The sequence below is a fragment of the Rhinoderma darwinii genome, chromosome 4, assembly GCF_050947455.1.
Source record: "Rhinoderma darwinii isolate aRhiDar2 chromosome 4, aRhiDar2.hap1, whole genome shotgun sequence".
NCBI classification, from domain to species: Eukaryota; Metazoa; Chordata; class Amphibia; order Anura; family Rhinodermatidae; genus Rhinoderma; species Rhinoderma darwinii.
This window is the reverse complement of record NC_134690.1, coordinates 31717969-31738136: the sequence shown is the minus strand read 5'-3', so window position 1 is coordinate 31738136 and position 20168 is coordinate 31717969. Positions and strand designations below refer to the sequence as shown.

Below are 20168 nucleotides of genomic sequence, written 5' to 3'. Positions count from 1 at the left end.
GTGTATGATGCTGACGAATCGGCATCATCCACTTCTCTTCGTTACCACCCAGCTTCTGGCAGTTCAGACACACAGCGTGTCCTCGCGAGATCACGCTGTGACGTCACTCACTTCCTCCCACAGGAACTTCATCGCGTCGGATGAGCGAGGACACGCTGTGTGTCTGAACTGCCAGAAGCTGGGTGGTAACGAAGAGAAGTGGATGATGCTGATTCGTCAGCATCATACACTTCTATTCACAACGCCCAGCTAGTAAAACAAGTAAACACGCCCAGATGTTACAAACACAATACACGCCCAGTTGGACATTAGAAAGGCTCATTTGCATAAACATAAAATTGCTCATAACTTGGCCAAAAATGATTGTTTTTAAAAAAAAAAACAAAACGTTACTGTTATCTACATTGCAGCGCCGATCACATGCAATAGCAGATAGGGGTTTGATCATCTGGTGACAGAGCCTCTTTAAGAATGTTTTAATGGGAAAAGATTCCTTGGTGACAGTTGAAGTGTACATCTCTTTTCTATGTGACATGTTAGAACAACAGAGGAAGCGTGACTGGCAACATTTAAAGGAGCCAAGTAAACTGGGAAACATTGTAGTGCTAGATGATTTAAAACTTTTCACTCTACTGGGTGCAAGGATATTTTCTAAAGTACGTGAACGTCTAAATGTAATAGTCGGTCTTTCAGGAAGTTCACCTTTCAAAAATGGATCACTTCTAAGGATGTGCCAGTGCTTACATAAAATATCCCTAACCGCTTTATTGGCGCTATTAAAAGTGGTAATGAAATGAGTATTACACCTCTTAACCTCATTTTTCGTACGTGTTTGATCAGTGCATAATTCTTGTCAGTAGTTTTAGAGCGTGCCCCTTTGATCAAATTAAGAGGACATTTTTTCTAATCTGTTACATTCCTCAATAAAATTGGTATCCATGGTGCAATTTTTTGTGACTCTTCTAAACTGTCCAAAGGGTACTTTTTTTTTTTTTTTTTTTTAATATCCATGGAGGGTAATGAGCACTTTTGAAGTCAACATAACTATTGACATCAACTGATTTGAAGTGTGTTTTTGTAATAAATCATTCAAACATCTAATGGTCAAATCTAAAAAAAAATCTATAGATTCAACGGAAAAGGTGTGGGTAAAAATTAGACCAAAATTGTTACAATTAAGAAATTCAATGAATGCGATATCCATCCACATTAGTCTTCCAGACAAAGAAGAGGTCATCAATGAAACGTCTATACAAAACTATATTATCTTTAAAAGGATTATCACAATAAATGTATTCCTCCTCAAAAGTTCCCAACGAGAGATTAACATATGCTGGCGCAAAACGTGAACTCATGGCGCATCCTTTCGTTTGATTATAATAACTATTACCAAAGCTGAATGAGTTGTGTTTGAGAATGAATTCTATGCAATTCATTAGGAACATGGTCTGTATAGTGGGCATATTGGTGCTGGAGGCGAGGAACGATTCAATCACTTCCAAGCCCTTATCATGGGGGATATTGCTGTAAAGTGCAGTAACATCAGCGGTCAGAAAAGATATAGGGGATGTTGAGGGATCGATGGTCAATGTACGTAGGTCCCTAATCAGATGGGTAGAATTTTTAAATAAGAGGGCAAGTTGAGTACAATCGGTTGAAGGTGCAAATCAACAAAATGGGGGGGGGGGGGGTTTGTAAGGGATTTGTGGACTTTAGGAAGATGATAAATAAACGGCATATTGGGAAAGGGAACATGTAAAAACTTTTTTCTTTCTTGTAAGTAATCCATCTTTAAAAGCTGTATCTATTAAAATGTTGTATTCAATCGTATTGGCTGGTAGAGAATTAGTAGATAGTTTGAGGTAAAAGTGGCTATCCGCTAAAATCCTAGATGTCTCCCCTAATTAACTTTGTCCATAATAACAATACCACCCCTTTTGTCCGCAGGGCGGATCACAATATTGTCGTTTTTACGCAATGTTTCCATAGCCTTTCTCTCGTGGTATGTTAAATTGTCCGGTTTATAAAAAGGATTATCCAGTGTTCTCAATTCATTTCCAGCTAGGGTGGAGAAAGTATCCAAAAAGGAACCTTGATGATGTAATGGATAAAAATTCGATTTGGAGTGCACATCTACTGTTACTAGTGTTTGGAATTGTATTGGTACCCATTGGTCCAGATGTGGAAGAGGCGATCGGGTGGGACTTTGACATTAGTCAGACATTTTGCCATGTCCGTTTCCTAACAAACCTATTAAGGTCCATGAACAGATCAAATGTGTTGGGTGGAGCTACAGGGCAAAATGAGAGGCCCTTACCTAATAGACTAACCTCATGGCCATTCAAAACATAAGTTGATAAATTGAACAATTTTATGGTTTGATTCTGTGTTTCTTCATGTTTAGCTGCGTTGGCTCTTTTGTTGCACTTTCGCTCTCCTTCCTCTATATCTAGTTTTCATTTTGTTCACAGTTTCTGGATCTTTGGGAAACAGCTGGTTATACTTTGAGCTTTTGGGCTCAAAATATAAGGTATTAAAAGATCGTTGCTTTTGACTGTGGGCGTGATTGGGGGCATGGTGAACTGGGAAGGGAGACCTATAAAAGAGACACTGGCATATGTATTATCCAAAGAGGATGTAGGGAAATCAGAATGGAGATTTACGGTAGCCCGCATTGTACAGATGTGTGTTGGGGATTACAGCTACTGTTAATTAAAATATCCATGGATGGGGGATGATTAGAAGGAGATGACTCAAGCGATTCCAGACTGTTGTGTGTGGATAATTGTAATATAGGAAATATCCTGTTGTAAATCTATTGAATCGTTAAAGAGTGGTGTAGGTGGTCTTGGAATGGAAGTAAGATCTGCTGAAAAAGGTAATCGTGAATGATGTGCCTCTAATTCGGAGGATTTAAATGCATTCATGGGTATACCATGAATTCCATGCATTGGAGGTGAATGAGCGTTTCCTATGGGGGCTAATGCTGGGGAAAAGGAATGATCAGGTACAATGTGGGTTGATACAGGAACAGATGAGGTATTAGGTTTAATTACAAGTGATTTACTTACTCCTTGATGGTCGATGTGGTGTTGGTGTCTGTTTAGAACTATTTTTGAAAAATCTACTGTAAGTAGAGAAGTTCTTAGGCTGGACCTCAGGATTAAATGGAGCACGCTCATTAATATTTACATTAGTAGAGTTAAATCCTGTCTTGTCATTAATAAAAACCTGTTTGATGTTCAGTATCAGTTCTCCAATCTCCTGATGTATTGAGGGAGTAATCTTCTCTATCCCTTTTTAATTTATTGGCTTTCTAAAATAAGGTCTTTCATAGACCGCAAGTCTATTAATAGTTGAAGATTCAAGTTTAAAGAGACTCTGTCACCACATTATAAGTGCCCTGTCTCCTACATAAGGAGATGGGCGCTGTAATGTAGGTGACAGTAATGCTTTTTATTTAAAAAAACGATCTATTTTCACAACGTTAGGAGCGATTTTGGTTTATGCTAATGATCTTTCTTAATGCCCAAGTGGGCGTACTTTTACTTTCGACCAAGTGGGCGTTGTACAGAGGAGTGCATGACGCTGACCAATCGGCATCATGCACTCCTCTCCATTCATTTACACTGCACTAGCGATATAGTTATATCACTATGTGCAGCCTCATACACAAGCCCTAACATTACTAGTGTCCTGATAATGAATACACATGACCATCCAGCCTGGACGTCATGTGTACTCAGAATCCTGACACTTCTGACTCTTTTTTGTGAGATTCCAGCAACGGATACGAAATCTCGTGAGATCACGGAGCTCAACGAGATTTGGTTTCACTTGCCGGAATCTCACAGAAAAGAGTCAGAAGTGTCAGGATTCTGACGCTAACGCTACCCAGCGCTGGATCCTACCTTTGTTCCTTGTCTCCTGTTGTTATCCGTGTGCCGACACGAGGATCCGGGCGCTATCTACGACACACCGGAGTGTGTCAGGTGAGCTGGAGGATATCTCTCTATGTTCTTTCTTGCAGCCAACCATGTTATGGACTCCGCTGTTATATCACTGCAGTCCGCCTCCCTTAGATAGGGTAGAAATCAGCTCTTCAGAGAGAGATATATATATATATATATATATATATATATATATATATATATATATATATATGGGACGACGACACATACAGAGGAACCAGGAGGTGGTAGCTGGGTGGGGAGGATTTGATTGGTGATGTAATCTACACAGGGGAGAGGGACGACCTGCCCACACAAGAGCGCAGCCTATTGTGGCCAGACTGACCACATGACAACTTCCCGTAATGAAGGGGCCCAAAATGTATAGATGCAACTGCGATGAGAGGAAACAAATGACACTGCTGGAATATTGCTGGTAATTTAGCATTTGTGCAAGAAAAAAATTAGCTGGAGTGTTTCTCTAAAGATCTGTCATTCATGCTGCAGTTGTATTCAGTCTAGGCAATCTGCTGTGAGCGGAATACATTAAGAGCGCCAATCTCTCTCGTCCTGATAGTTTGCTAGAATGTATCAGTGCAGGCAAAATTTCAGATCGCAGTGGATTGTGAGGGATTGAAATATATAATAGAAAGTTGCAGAACCGTACATTTTACGATAAAGTGCTTTCCCCATAATCGCCTATACACAGGATAAATATCTGATCGGTGGGGTGTTGACAGACTGCTGGGACTCCCACCGATCACGAGAACGGGCTTACCGTGCCGTTCCTGGGAGTCCCATAGAAATGGAGCGGTAATGCGCACGCTCAGCCACCACTCCATCCATTTCTATGGGGCTGCCAAATGCTATCTTTCGGCAGCCCATTAGAAATCTTTAGTGTGAACGCTCAGCCACCGCTCTATCGCTTCATTCCTATGGGGCTCCCATAAGCCCGTTCTCGTAATCGGTGGGAGTCCCAGCAGTCTAAACCCCCACCCATCAGATATTTATCACCTATCCTATGGATAGGCGATAAAGGGGTTTTCCCTTAATTATTATTTACATAAAGCCTTTTCCGCTGTCTGGTGACCTGCTGGATCTGGAGAACACTAGATGAATGATCTCTCCGGATTTGGAGAACTGTCACTTTTAAAATGACAACAAGAACAACTCTGCATCCAGTCACCGGCACCAACAATATCTGTATGAACCATTTATTCACATGATCCAAATAATCTGCACGTTGTGTTGCGCTGTTCCCTTCTTCACGCGCTGGCACTGGACAGAGTTAGTTTTTGGTTGACTTCCTCGAATATCTCCTTCTCGATTTTGCTGGTATCGTACTCCTTTAACATGTCAAACTTCAGCCAAGGCTTGGCAGACTTCTTTGCTCTCAGCACGTGCTTCTCCAGAAGATAGTAATCAAAGTTAATCCCTTTAACGTTGTGTTTTTGCTGTTCCCAACGTTTAGACCAAGGTCGCGGCTTCATCTTCACCTGCATCTTGTGTGGGGGGAGACAGGAAAGAACTTGTTACTGAACCTACAAATATTAGCGAATAGTCCAAACATCAATTCTCGCCATACTCGTAGTATCCGATCATTCCAGTTCCCTGCAGCTTCCAGGCGGTCCATGCACATTACATATATGCCAGCAGGACTGGCCGACCATCTAATGGTTGTGGTCTCGTTCTGACTCTAGGGAGACCAGGGTCGGCCACGTTTAATTTTTTTTTATGCAAATTGATAAGCCACATCCAGAGAAGTCCAGCAGCAGTTTTCTCACTTCTCCCTGTTGGAAACACAAGCACGCTCAGCCGAGCCAAGCGCACATTTGTATGATGGGGGGAGGAGTCTAGAGTAATAGCGGACGGCTGATTGTTCGCCCGACATCTCTCTCAGGCGTATGGCCAGCTTCATGCTTGCCTGTGTATAGTAACGAATTGCTGAAGTATCAACTCCCGAATATACAGCAGTAGGTTCATTTCCTGTGCAGTTTGGAGAATCCTTTTCCTAATAAATGTCTCACAATGATGAGTTGAATTACAGGGGTCCAATTGCTGGACCCCCCCCCCCCCCTTCAGGATCAGCTGGTATCAGCCAGGGAAAAGTACTGGGCAGATGATAATTTACCATGCAATTCCTGCAAGGGTAATTAAAATGGCACTTATATGAGACAATTGAAACTTAGAAGTTGTGCACCTTTGAAGACCCTTTTTTCTTAAATAAACAGGTCACTCAGTGTGTTTGGTGCAACTTTATAAATAGTTTTTATTAAAAATTTGCTTTACCCACACTCATCATTTTACAGATAATTACAATTAAGGCCCGCTCTCCGAAGCCCATTTCCAGGTATATCATGCCCAATGTCTGACTATCCCATGATCTACATATTTGTGACAAGGCCCTAGGGGCATCATATCCGCATTATACACTTATCTTTTGGGACACAATTTGGACTCTACACAGTTGGTCTCTGAGACTAGATGGTGATCCCTTATCTGGTTTATCTGTGGGGGACTGGGAGGAGGCACTGGTGTCTCTGCTTTCTGTATCTCCTGCAATTAACAATCGTAGGACTCAACTATATACATTTATGCTACTTGACCCCCCCCCAACGTGTCTCCATAAAATGGGAAGACTCCCACAGACTAGATGTCAGGTGTTCGGAACCACAGGCTGACTTCTGGCATATGGCATGGGCTGCTCATATATTAAGTCATTCTGGGGGGGATGTAATATCGAAGTGGTCATCTCTTCTGGGGATCCCGGAGACTTTCACCCCTGAGGTTTGTCTTCTATTAGAAAGTCACCGGGATCCCCAGAAGAGATGACCACTTCGATATTACATCCCCCCCCAGAATGACTTAATATATGAGCAGTCCCACGCCATATGCCAGAAGTCTATTAGATGAGTCAATATGGTTACATTATACCAGGCTCTTAGGGAGTCATTATTTTTGCTCGAAAAGCTATTGCGATCAGATGGATGGGAGATAGACCTCCTACCTGTGCCCAATGGATACAATTGATAAACGTGACCATTCCATATGAGAACACGGTATATACTCAGAGGCTCTCCCCACAAATTCCAGAGGATCCGGGATGTTTGGACTTCCTCTTCTCTGGCCCTATTGCCTCCGAGATCATGGAGAGCGGGCCTCTCCTCTCAGCTTCAGGATTGCTGAAGTGGCCAGTGTTTGAGTGTGGGAGGGGTCCCGTTGCTGTACATGACTGTTTCATGAAGTGTGTTGCTGCTTTCGTGTCCTATATATAGTGCTCTGCTTGATGCTCGGGATGTGATATGTTGTTAAGTACGAAACTTACGTGTGCGGAAGTTCAGTTAAAGTGCAGCTAAAAGTTCTACAAACTTCTGACATGTCATAGTGACATGTCAGAAGTTTGGATTGGTGGGGGTCCGAGCACTGAGACCCCCACCAATCGCTAGAATGAAGCAGCTGAAGTTCTCGTGTGTGCGCTCAGCTGATTCGTGTCTGTTCGGCTTTTTCCGGAAATAAATGTCTCGGTGTACGGACTCAATAGAAAGTCTATGAGCCCGAACTCCGATACTGCGACTTTCTGGAAAAAGCCAAACAGACACGAAGCGGCTGAGCGCTAACACGAGAACTTCAGCTGCTTCATTCTAGCGATTGGTGGGGGTCTCAGTGCTCGGACCCCCACCAATACAAACTTCTGACATGTCACGTCAGAAGTTTGTTGAACATTTAGCTGCACTTTAAACTATATTCTACTAAGTTTTTCCATACAATATGTATTATATTTCCTTGTAACCTCCTGATTTAGGTTGTGCAGATTGAGTATTGTTTCCGGTGGGGTCAGATTCTCAGTTTCTTATCTCTTTATTGTGTTTTATTCAATATATGTACGCATGATGTGATGCCATTATTTCTCTATTGATAGACTAATTGTATTGTGTTTATTGTTCAATAAAACTAGTTTAAAAAAATATATATATTCGTTTTACTTTTTGAGATACAGCGGCTGAGTATACTTTATATAGAGCAGCTGTATGTTGTGCTAAATCCTGCTCCTGTCAGGTCAGCGGGTCACATCTAAGAGACACGCAGGACCCGCTGACACTGAACCAGTCAGTCCTACTGACCTGACAGGAGCAGGATTTAGCGCAACATACAGCTGCTCTATATAAAGTATACTCAGCCGCTGTATCTCAAAAAGTAAAACTAATTCTTAATAAAAACTAATTGTAGAGTTACACCAAACACACTGATTGACCTGTTTATTGAAGTAAAAAAAGTGCCCTTGACAGGTTTTACATAGCCTTTAAGAAAAGGGCATCTACGAGATGTCCATAAAGGACACGCGGATACGCAGCGTAAAAGGCACACGTTGTATACGTCCCGTGCACCGCAGGGAATTCCAGCCAAAAAAACGAACCAAATTGTGGTGCAGTTTTTTTGGAGGGCATGTCCGCTGCGGAAGACTGTACGTTAAAACACACACACACACACACACACACACACACACATACATATATATATATATACACACACACACACACACACACACACACACACACACACACACACACACACACACACACACACAAGCACGGAATAAAATGTCAAGACCATAAACAGAGCTGCAGGACGAGGGCAAGTACCCTCTGACGTCCAGCAGCTTGGCCTATTGTCTTGACATTTTATCCCATGTGACGGCTGCAGCCTGTAGCGGTCACATGGGATGAAGCATTGTCCCAGGAGGCCGGGCTGGATGAAGCAGGACAGAATTCTGGGTACGGATAAGATTATTTTTTTTTCCCCAGAGTTTAATTTTTTGCAGCGGAATCGCAGCTTTTCCGTCGCAAATCGCGACATCTGCTATTTGTTGCAGGTTTTATCTCCCCATTGAATTCAATGGGGAAAACTCGCAATAAAAAAAAAAAAAAAACACAGCGATTACGCATGCAATTGACCTGCTGCGGATTAAAAAAAAACTGCACCGCACGTCAATTTAAGTGGTTTTTTTTGGCTCATTATTTAAGCAGAGTGTGGATGAGATTGTTCTAATCTCCTCCACTCTGCTGCTACTGTATTATGCGGCGGTTTTTCCCGCAATGAATACGTTGCGGGAACACCACAGTATTTATGCAACATGTTAAACTTTGCTCACAATTAATGGGAACCGGTCCCTAAAATCATGCAGTCCTAGCAGAGTACCTTATACACAGGTCACGACCAGTGTAATGTGCTGGACTAAGGAGAGGTATCTGATCCCTCCCTGATATGCCTGGCTGTGAAGTCTGAGTTACATTTTACCACTAGGGGCACTGTTTTATTGGATGTTTATAAGCGATAATAGGAAGAACATTTCCAGGAATATGTAAAGCCTCATAGCTCTTCAGTATCTGAGTCCTGCATATTTTACACCAGCCGGTTACTCACCTTGTTCACAGGGACTTGTGGGTCGAAGCAAAGGACGGGCTTCATATTAACATCAAAAGTGCTGTATTCAGGGAGTGCATCGCGCAGGTAGAGCAGCATGTCATCCACTCTCTTTTCCAGCTTTAACACTGCGATGTCTTGGATAAGGGGGTTGTACAACTCGTACCTTATTTCCACACCTACAGAGAGAGGAGTTAGTTCTGTGAGGATGGAGGTATATGTGGTTTTATTAGAAAGTGACCAGTATTCACGGACCACAACAAAAAAAAAAAATTGTCCCGGGTTCATGACACCCATACGGATCAGTCAATATCACGGTCACGTGATGGCTCCATAGAAATGAATGGGTCCGTGTGCTATCCCCCACATTGCGGATATGAAAAAACCACAGTTGTGTGTATGAGGCCTTATTATAATCCTGTCCTGTGAGGATATTACGAAGCCTGCTGCCCCTGCCCCCAGCACAAGATGAAGTGACAGGAGGTGTGACCCTATTGGAAAGATCACAGTGGCAGGAAACAGACTCGTGCCATTGCACCAAAGGTATAAAATAAAGAAATGTCAGCTCGCTGTCTTATTTTTTTTTAATAAGAAGGTCAATCGGTGTGTTTAGCGCAACTTTCTAAATAGTTTTTAATACAATTATTTCAACTTTTTGAGAAACAGCTGTTCTGTATACAGAATAGCTGTATCTGTCCCTATAACTTGAATCTGTCAGTCCCCCGGACCTGACTGGTTCAGTATCGGTTGGTCCTGCTAGAGCAAAAAAAAAAAAAAGTACAAAGAATTTTTAAGAAAAACTATTTCGAAAGTTGCACTAATCACACGGACTATTTTATAAAAAAAAAAAATTGCCTTTCAAAGTTTACATAGCCGTTAACTATTGATTGACAGCTGCAGCCCACAAGCAAACATTGACTTGTATGCAGTCTTGTGGACTGCAGCGGCCAATCAATGGTTAAAGTCAATAAGTAGCGCTACAGAAAGTCTCCATGTAGCCCAGGATAAAGAGACAAAGACCTAATGGAACGAACTCCTAATTGTCCCATTGAAAACCATTGGGGCTCCTTAACAGAAACGCCTGCCTATGTTTTTCTGCAAAAAGGACAAACGCCACTGTTAACAGTGCCGTATCCTGCTCAGATTTACCCAGTGTTCCCAGCACCTGCATTATGACTGTTTCCGCTCATTTGGTTCTTAAGAACATACAAAAAGTTTTCAATACCAACCTTGTCCGTCTATCACATTTCGCAGCAAACATGTGGCTCCCAGGCCGTGTCCGGATCTGTCGATGCAAATTCCTACAAATTTGCTGTGCTTTCCGCTTGCATGAGGATTTGCCACTGTAACAGCAACAATGCTGCCTGAGGGGTGAAAGCAAAAGATAGAAGTGAATATCATTATCATGAACATCCTCTAAATGTTGTATTTATTAGAAAACAACTCTGAGAAAGTGGCCACAACTTCACAATTGAAAAAAATAAAATAAAAAATACAACCCAGCAATGGATCCCGGCTGCCACTTTCCTTGCTCTCTCTGGTAGTGGAGACCGGCAGTGCTAACAAGACATACTAGTCCTTCCCAATGAATTACAATATCATCAAAAAGTGAATTTATTTCAGTAATTCAATTTAACAAGTGAAACTCATACATTATATAGATTCATTACACACAGAGGGATCTATTCCCAGCATTGTTTTTTCTTCTAATGTTGATGATTATGGGAACAGTTCATGAAAACCCAAAATGTAGTATCTCAGAAGATTAGAATATTATATAAGGCCAACTTCAAAATAGATTTTTTAATACCGAAATGTTGGCCAACTGAGAAGTAAGTACAGTATATGCCCTCAATACTTGGTCGGGGCTCCTTCTGCATGAATTACTGCATCAATGCGGTGTGGCATGGAGGAGATCAGCCTGTGGCACTGCTGAGGTGTTATCAATGCAGCGTGGCATGGAGGTGATCAGCCTGGGGCACTGCTGAGGTGTTATCAATGCAGCGTGGCATGGGGGCGATCAGCCTGTGGCACTGCTGAGGTGTTATCAATGCGGCGTGGCATGGAGGTGATCAGCCTGTGGCACTGCTGAGGTGTTATCAATGCGGCGTGGCATGGAGGTGATCAGCCTGTGGCACTGCTGAGGTGTTATCAATGCGGCGTGGCATGGAGGTGATCAGCCTGTGGCACTGCTGAGGTGTTATCAATGCGGCGTGGCATGGAGGCGATCAGCCTGTGGCACTGCTGAGGTGTTATCAATGCGGCGTGGCATGGAGGCGATCAGCCTGTGACACTGCTGAGGTGTTATCAATGCGGCGTGGCATGGAGGCGATCAGCCTGTGGCACTGCTGGGGTGTTATCAATGCGGCGTGGCATGGTGGCGATCAGCCTGTGACACTGCTGAGGTGTTATGGAAGCCCAGGTTGCTTTGATAGTGATCTTCAGCTCGTCGGCATTGTTGGGTCTGGTGTCTCATCTTCCTCTTGACGATACCCGGTAGATTCTCTATGGGGTTTAGGCCGGGCGAGTTTGCTGGCCAATCAGGCGCAGTGATACTGCGGTTATTACACCAGGTATTGGTACTTTTGGAAGTGTGGGCAGGTGCCAAGTCCTGCTGGAAAATGAAATCCGCATCTCCATAAAGCTGTCAGCAGAGGGAAGCATGAAGTGCTGGGAAATGTCCTGGTAGACGCTGCGCTGACTCTGGACTTGATATAACACAGTGGACCAACACCAGCAGATGACACGGCCCCCAAACCATCACTGACTGTGGAAACTTCACACTGGACCACAAGACACTTGGATTGACGCCTCTCCACTCTTCCTCCAGACTCTGGGACCGAGATCTCCAAATGAAATGCAAAATTTACGTTCATCCGAAAACAGGACTTTGGACACTGAGCAGCAGACCAGTCCTTGCAAAGACAGGGAACCTTTGCAGGTGTTTTGTGTTGATTCGCTGATTAGAGTGTCACACCATGAGTCTACAATCTTTAACTTTCACCCAATATTCTAATTTTCGGAAAGACTAAATTTTGGGTTTTCATGAACTGTTCCCATAATCATTAACATTAAAAGAAAAAAAACAATGCTGGAAATAGATCCCTCTGTGTGTAATGAATCTATAGAATATGAGTTTCACTTTTTGAATTGAATTACTGAAATAAATGAACTTTTTGATGATATTCTAATTCATTGAGGAGGACTAGTATAAGTGCCCATTATCAGTAAGAGTTTACAATTTGGGTGACAATACTGGATCTTGGTGTTGTCACCTCCCCACCTCTTTTGTTCATGCCCTAATAAAAATACGCACTCGCCTCCGCTAAAGCCCAGTCCACAGAAGCACCGGGCATAGATGTCATTAGGCACATTGCCATGTTTTGGCACAATCCGGTAAAACCAGCACCCCCTGCCATAAGACTTCACCCTCACTAACCGCAGCGCTCACAATCTGAAACAGAGGGATCTAGCGATCATTTCCCGCACCTACGTAGAACTCGGGAATATTCAGGACTCTTCTCCTCTCGATCATGTCTTGTCTTTCCATATAAAACTTCAGGGGGATTTTCCGGCAACGCGGGGGTATAAATTCTGGGCTCAAAAACCTGCGTGGAAGAGAATGAAAGGGGAAAGAAAATATTAAAAGAGGGGAATGTTCAGAGATCATATGAACGGCTATTTCCCAGATGCCGTATCACATATCACCCCACCTTTCTATATATTACGACGTGCATGCCTCTTAGGGCATGTTCACATGGCGCTAAAAATAAATAAAACGATGTGTAAAGGTGTCAAATACACATTTCTTATGAAGCGCTTTTTAAAATACAGGCGTTTTTTACGCATTTTCCATGTGTTTTTTTATGCGCGCTTATTGGCCATTTTTTGGCTGCACATTCAGGACTGCCATTGAATATGTGGACATTTTAGTTGCGTTTTCGGAGCGTTTTACGCGTCAAAGAATTGACCTGACGTTTGTTCTTGTTTTTTTTACACTACGTGTTTTGAATTATGCTTGCGTTAAAAATATTGCGCTGTATGTACTAACTGCGTGCTTTCCCATTGATTTAAATGGGAAGCTTAAATCAAGCGTTTTTTGATGCATATTTCAGGATGTAAAACGCGCCAAAATTGACATCAAATACACGCCGTGTGAACAGGGCCTTATTAAATTAGGCACGTCTAAGTCCGTGTGCGCCAGAAAGTGAGATCTACGCCAGCTGCGGGCCGGCTTTGATTTCCGCAATGATGGACTTCAGTTAAGAGCGTAAATTATAGTCAATTTTAATTTGTAGAAAAGTGTCGGAAACCAGCAAATTGTGACTTTTGTGCCGTTTGCAACTTTTCTATGCAAGAAAAATGATATAGAAAAGGTTTCCACCCTGTGGCTCTCCAGCTGTTATGAAACTACAACTCCCAGCATGGAGAGCGGCAGGTTAGAAACCACTGGGGTCTACTGGAGACTAAACTGATGCCGACTGCAAGGATATGTTCAGATGTGCAGGTTACGGGTAGAAAATTGGGGGAGAGCTTTAAAAAACTGGTGCAAAGGAAAAGCCGAGTCGTTGCCCATGGCAACCAATCAGGATTCTTCTTTCATTTTCCAAAGGGCCACTGAAAAATGAAAGGTGGAATCGGATTGGCTGCTTGGAGCAACTACTTCACTTTTCCCGGCACTAATTTTGATGAATGTTTTTGTCCTATACAAACATAGTAAACCCCATAACGTGTCAATAGATCAGCGCCATACGTATAAGACGCTACATTCTGTATACCTCACCTTTTCTGAGATGCTTGTAACATTTTCTGATCTAGAATTATTGGCTTAGCAGGCGGCTTGAAAGTTGTGGGCTCTCCATCGCTAAGGAGTCTGGCAGGGGTCAAAATTCCTGTAAGGAGAAAAAAAAAAATCGGATTGAGGATTCAGCCCATTTTAACAGAGAAACGAAGGAGATGACCACGAACAGAAATTATCATCTGAACAGTTACCAAAGCATTTTTTGCACTGTATGTCTAGATCTCATTCTTTTGTTCTCTGCGATCAGTATCTATTGGGGTGACGACTAGGCCGCCCATGAAGTCATCCAATAGCTGTAGGCTACAAGAAGACCGATCACCTCTCCTGACACGTCTGTTTTAGTAAAGAATTCAATTCCCCATGAACTGAGAATTCTAGAACACATTTTGTTAGAACTCTACCTTGTCTCATTCCTCTGTTATACCTCCTAGAAATGTATGAATCAATTGACAACTGTGTGTTACTAGTTGGGGGTGTGTCCTTACACAGACTGACACTGTCCAATCAGTGGTGACAGAGTGACTGAGGTGGGACACGCCCTTTTGACAACGAGAATAGTAACACACAGTTGTCAAATTAATACAATTTCTAGGAGGAATAAAAGAGGAACAGCACATAGTTCTAAAAAACATGCTGCAGAATTGTTATTTATGGTGAATACAATTATTTACTAAAATAGACATGTCAGGAGAACAGACAGTTCCTTAGGGGTTGTTTCATCAGTGACCACCCTTTTCAGAATGTGGACCCTCGGCTGATCAGCTGATCGCCCGGGATACGCGGGGACTGCTGCATTCAGCGAGACATTTGCGCTTTAGCGTCCACTACAGGTGAAATGTAGTATTTATTACATGGTGGCCATTCAAATGAATGGCCGTCCTTGTAACAAAAAGACAGCTTAACCCCTTAATGACCGGGCCTGAAAAGACCTTAAAGACCAGCTCAATTTTTCAGTTTTTGCCTCTCTGCGTTTCAGCAGCCATAACTTTTTTATTGTTTCATTGACGTGGCTGTATGAGGCCTAGTTTTATGCGAGAGAAATAGTATATTTTTTTCCCCACAGTTTGGGGGTAAAAAAAAAAAATTTTCACGCCGTGAATATAGGAAAAAGCGATTCTCTGAATAGTTTTTTTGGTTTGTTTTTATCCCGTTCACGTTTCACACTAAATAACCCATTAGATTAATTCTTCAGGTTATTACGGTCGTGTAGATACCTAATATGCATAGGTTTTTTGTTTTTATTTAGTGTGGGGGCAATAAAATTTATTTAATGCAAAAAAAAGACTCTTTTTGGGACTTTTTTTTTAATTTATTTATTTGTTTTGTTACTTTTTTTTTTTTTTAATCCCAGCAAGGGAAACTTTATTTGTAATTTTTTTTTTTTTTTACTTGCAATGTATTAGCATACTCCTGTATGCTAATACATTACACTGTGTCACTATGGCACAGGCTGCTGATCGGGCAGCACATAGTGTGCCCGAACAGCAGGCAAACTGAACAGACAGCCCTGGGGTCCTTTGTAGGTCCCCATGGCTGACTGCAGAGGGATTCCCCGGTGTTTGATCGCATCACTGGAATCTCGGTGATGCGATCAAAGAGGGGAATTCCCTTTGATCATGCCGCGGTCACGGACCGCGGTAATCAAAGGGTTAAACAGCTGGGGTCCGAATGTTTGCCGACCCCAGCTGTGTTCAGGAGGCTGCTCTAAGATCAGGAGCTGTTAGTTACAGCTTAGAGGACGAGCGCTCCTTAGAGGACGGCTTAGAGGACGAGCGCTCCTGCTTAGAGGACGAGCGCTCACACGAGCGCTCGTCAGCTTCATCTGCAGTGACGTCAAAAGACAGTGGGTGGTCGGGAAGGAGCTAAATCCGAAACCAGGACGCCGATGTGAACAGAGCCTTAGAATGTGTGAAGAATTTCATCAAAATCCCTTTAAGCTCTGTTCACACCATGTTTAACAACTTCTATATATTTTCTTAGTTGACCGCTGCGCTTTGTTGGTTTTGTTTTTTAACAATGAATGTCAATGGCAGACACGTACACCTCCGCACGACACACAGTTGTATACGACACCATAGAGGCTCTGGGGCACATTTATCAACATAAAATACAGCGTCAGTTTTCCGGAGCGATGACATGGTAAACAATGTGTTGTGGTGCAGACAGAACCCAAGGAAGTTTACTGTCCTGCTTGTTGTATGTAGATCGTAATGAAGGAAACGATGTCCCTGCTCCATATAGACAGGTTCTATCTATACCACAATTTATGAGGAGCGTCCACAATAACGCACATGAGATAAATACATATCAGCCAGTCCAAAATGTGACTCGAGGCTCAGTGCACATCACTGTATTTTTTCTTCATTGCATAGAATAGTGTCGTAGACTACAATATTGTATATGTATGCAGCTACTCTGCAGACCTTTGTGTCTCCATGGTTACAGATTGCAAACCAACCCTGCAAAGTGTCATCCCACAGTCATGTGTTACTCCCTTCCTTCTGACCCCTAGTGCTTGGTGAGCTACCACTATAGACAACACCTGGCTATATGTCATATTAGGACGTCAGAGAGGTCATCCTCCCCTCTATAAAGCAACCAATCAGAGCTCAACTTTCCTTTCTTAAAGAGGCTCTGTCACCAGATTGTGCAACCCCTATCTGCTATTGCAGCAGATCGGCGCTGCAATGTAGATTACAGTAACGTTTTTATTTTTTAAAAACGAGCATTTTTGGCCAAGTTATGACCATTTTTGTATTTATGCAAATGAGGCTTGCAAAAGTACAACTGGGCGTGTATTATGTGCGTACATCAGGGCGTGTTTACTACTTTTACTAGCTGGGCGTTCTGATGAGAAGTATCATCCACTTCTCTTCAGAACACCCAGCTTCTGGCAGTGCAGATCTGTGACGTCACTCACAGGTCCTGCATCGTGTCGGCACCAGAGGCTACAGTTACCTGCAAACGCCGATGCTGCTGCAGAATCATCTGTAGCCTCTGGTGCCGATGTGGCCGACACGATGCAGGACCTGTGAGTGACGTCACAGATCTGCACTGTCACAAGCTGGGCGTTCTGAAAAGAAGTGGATGATACTTCTCATCAGAACGCCCAGCTAGTAAAAGTATTAAAAACGCCCCGATGTACGCACATAATACACGCCCACTTGGACTTTTACTTTTCAACACGCCCACTTGGACTTTTGCAAGCCTCATTTGCATAAATACGAAAATGGTCATAACTTGGCCAAAAATGCTCGTTTTTAAAAAATAAAAACGTTACTGTAATCTACATTGCAGCGCCGATCTGCTGCAATAGCAGATAGGGGTTGCAAAATCTGGTGACAGAGCCTCTTTAAAGGGGTTGTCCTGTTTTAGAAAATGTATGTTATTTTTCTGTATAATCCACAGTTATACAATTTTACAACATACTTTCTGTATTAATTCCTCATGGTTTTCAAGATCTCTGCTTGTGGTTTACTTCCAGTGGATAAAATGATGTCCATGGTCATGTGATGGAAACAGGTGCTGGGATCGTTACATGGTCATGTGATGGACACACAGGTGCTGGGATCGTTACACGGTCATGTGATGGACACACAGGTGCTGGGATCGTTACATGGTCATGTGATGGACACAGGTGCTGGGATCGTTACATGGTCATGTGATGGACACAGGTGCTGGGATCGTCAGAAGACACAGCTCTGATACACATACTGTAACGATCCCAGCACCTGCGCGTCCACCACACGACCACGTAAGGGAAAGGGTATGTGCACACACAAACTCAAAATACAGCTGAAAATACGGAGCTTCTTTTGAGGCGTTTTCAATAGTGTTCAATGTAAAATCAGCCCAAAACAAATGCCTCAAGAAGTGACAAGCTCCTTCTTTTTACGCTCCATTTTTTTATAACAGCGGCGTAAAGACGCCCCGTATGAACTAAGCACTTTTTCTCATTGATTTCAATAGGCAGATGTTTATAGGCGTTCAACTTCCGTTTTTAAGGCATTTTTTCGAGTCGTAAACCCCCCGAAATACGCCTGGAAACACTGCGTGTCAACATACCCTAAGGCCACACGGAGCGGCCCTGACACGGTCGCAACGCAGCTAACAACCGCGCCGGCACCATGTTCGTTGCGGCTGTCAAACAGCCTGTTAGTGGCCGCATGTTAGCGCGTGTAAACCGTCCCTTTATCTGCAAAATCGTGCGGCCATGAATTAATACACCCTTTATGGCCGCACGATTTTGCAAATTACAACAACTTACCTCCTATTCATTCTCTATGACAGCGCCGGAAAAAGTGGAACACTGCACTCGGCCATCTCCGGCGCTCCCATACAGAATGATCGGCAGTGCGAATGTAACCGGAATACCCCTTAACGAGGTATTTGTCAGCCGCTCCTACACAGCGCCAGTGCGGTTGTTGGCCGCGTTGCGACGGTGTCAGGGCCGCTCCTTGTGGCCGTGCCCTAAAGATCCCAGCACCTGCGCGTCCTCCACATGACCACGTAACGATCCCAGCACCTGCGTGTGACCACATGATCATGGACAGAATTCCCTGAAAGTAAACACTGAGTGTTCCAACTGAATAACAGCAAGCAGAGATCTTAAACAAAAAACCCTGAAGAATACAGAAAGTATATTGGAAAATTGTATAACTTAATTAGCCAAAATAATAACATTCATTTGCTGAAACCAGACGATCACTTTGACCCGTTAACCAATCCTGATGTAACTGTACGCCACGACGGATAAGAAGTACGGAGCAGGCGCAGAGGCGGAGGCCGCTCCGGACACTGCAGGTTTCAGCTTTATATTACAGCCAACACCTCGCTCTAATGGTGGGATCAGAGAACGGTGATCCTGGACGTTTAACCACTTAGATGCCGCAGTCAATAGCAACTGCAATACCGAAGTATTTAGAAAATAAAAAAAGATGCCAGAATTGCTGTTTTTTTTTGTCACCTTGCCGATCAAATAAAATGTGATAAAGTCGTATGTACCCCAAATGATATGCCAATAATCTCTACAGTTCGCCCTGCAAAAAAAAGAAAAAACGGAGTGTGGGAACAAACAGCGCGGCCTCCGCACACTGCCGAGACCACGCCAAAACGGGTGACAATGGCTGCATGATTCAGCCTGTAAAACTATGTAACGCCGCCAAAATCATGTGGCCATTTGTGTTTTCAGCCACTCTGTGTGTTCTCATCCCCTTAAGGGGTTAAACTGCTCTGAAAAAAAAATTAATGCTGAGCTCTGATTGGTTGCTACGGGCAACAAAAGGAGGTTCTCTCCTAGGTGGACTGGCCCTTTAATGATTCTCCCTGATGGAAACAGTCAGTAAGTATACGTATATTATAGTGTTACATATACCAAGCACTAAATAAGCAATGAATAATGTATAAAAATCAACGTCAAATCCATACTAATAAGTGCATATAACATGACCCAGTATCATATAACATATACACAATATATATATGTCGTGTTGCGCTGGATCCCGCTCAGTAACTGCACTGCAGGGAGGGGGTTTATATCTACCCCCACGCTCACCTGTCCGGTACCGAGCAAGGAGCAATGACCTCCCGCACGCCGCCATGTTTATCCCATGCGACTGTCAGCCAGAGGACATGCGCAGTAAGCACCGTGGCGGGCACTACGGGGAGCCACAGTGATCAAAAAGGTCAGATAAGCGAAGCGATAAATGTAATGTACAGCATGTGACGTCCATGAGGACATGCCCTATCTTATTTATGTATAATATCATTAATATCATTATTATGTGTGTATAAGGTCAGGAGAAATATTTTGGTCTGTGCTTATTTAAGAAACAGTGCAAAATAAATTGGACGTATTACCGCAGCAACCAAGGAGATCGCTCTGATCGGTTGCCATGGGTGACACTTTCATTGTCACTTGCATTTGTTTTATTTCATAATCTTTTACAGTAAAAAGTTGTAGATTGTAGTGTAAATAATTTTTGCATTTTTTTTTT

The 20168-nt window shown here is 43.0% G+C and overlaps 1 protein-coding gene across 4 annotated transcripts; it reads right to left on the bottom strand.

Moving 5' to 3' along the window:
* Positions 1–5148: 5148 nt before the first annotated feature.
* MRPL19 (mitochondrial ribosomal protein L19) lies at positions 5149–19830 on the bottom strand. 4 transcript variants are annotated; one of them, XM_075863843.1, is made up of 6 exons: positions 19727–19830; positions 14155–14263; positions 12861–12979; positions 10601–10735; positions 9372–9550; positions 5149–5452 (listed from the first exon to the last, which is right to left on the bottom strand). In XM_075863843.1, exons 1-6 carry the CDS (start codon positions 19770–19772, stop codon positions 5216–5218), a joined length of 825 nt encoding a protein of 274 aa, XP_075719958.1. In that variant the 5' UTR covers positions 19773–19830; the 3' UTR covers positions 5149–5215. The 4 variants fall into 4 exon arrangements, with proteins under 4 accessions (XP_075719958.1, XP_075719959.1, XP_075719956.1 ...); XM_075863844.1 differs by lacking the exon at positions 19727–19830 and adding an exon at positions 19600–19633; XM_075863841.1 differs by lacking the exon at positions 19727–19830 and adding an exon at positions 18659–18728.
* Between the last annotated feature and the right edge of the window lie 338 nt (positions 19831–20168).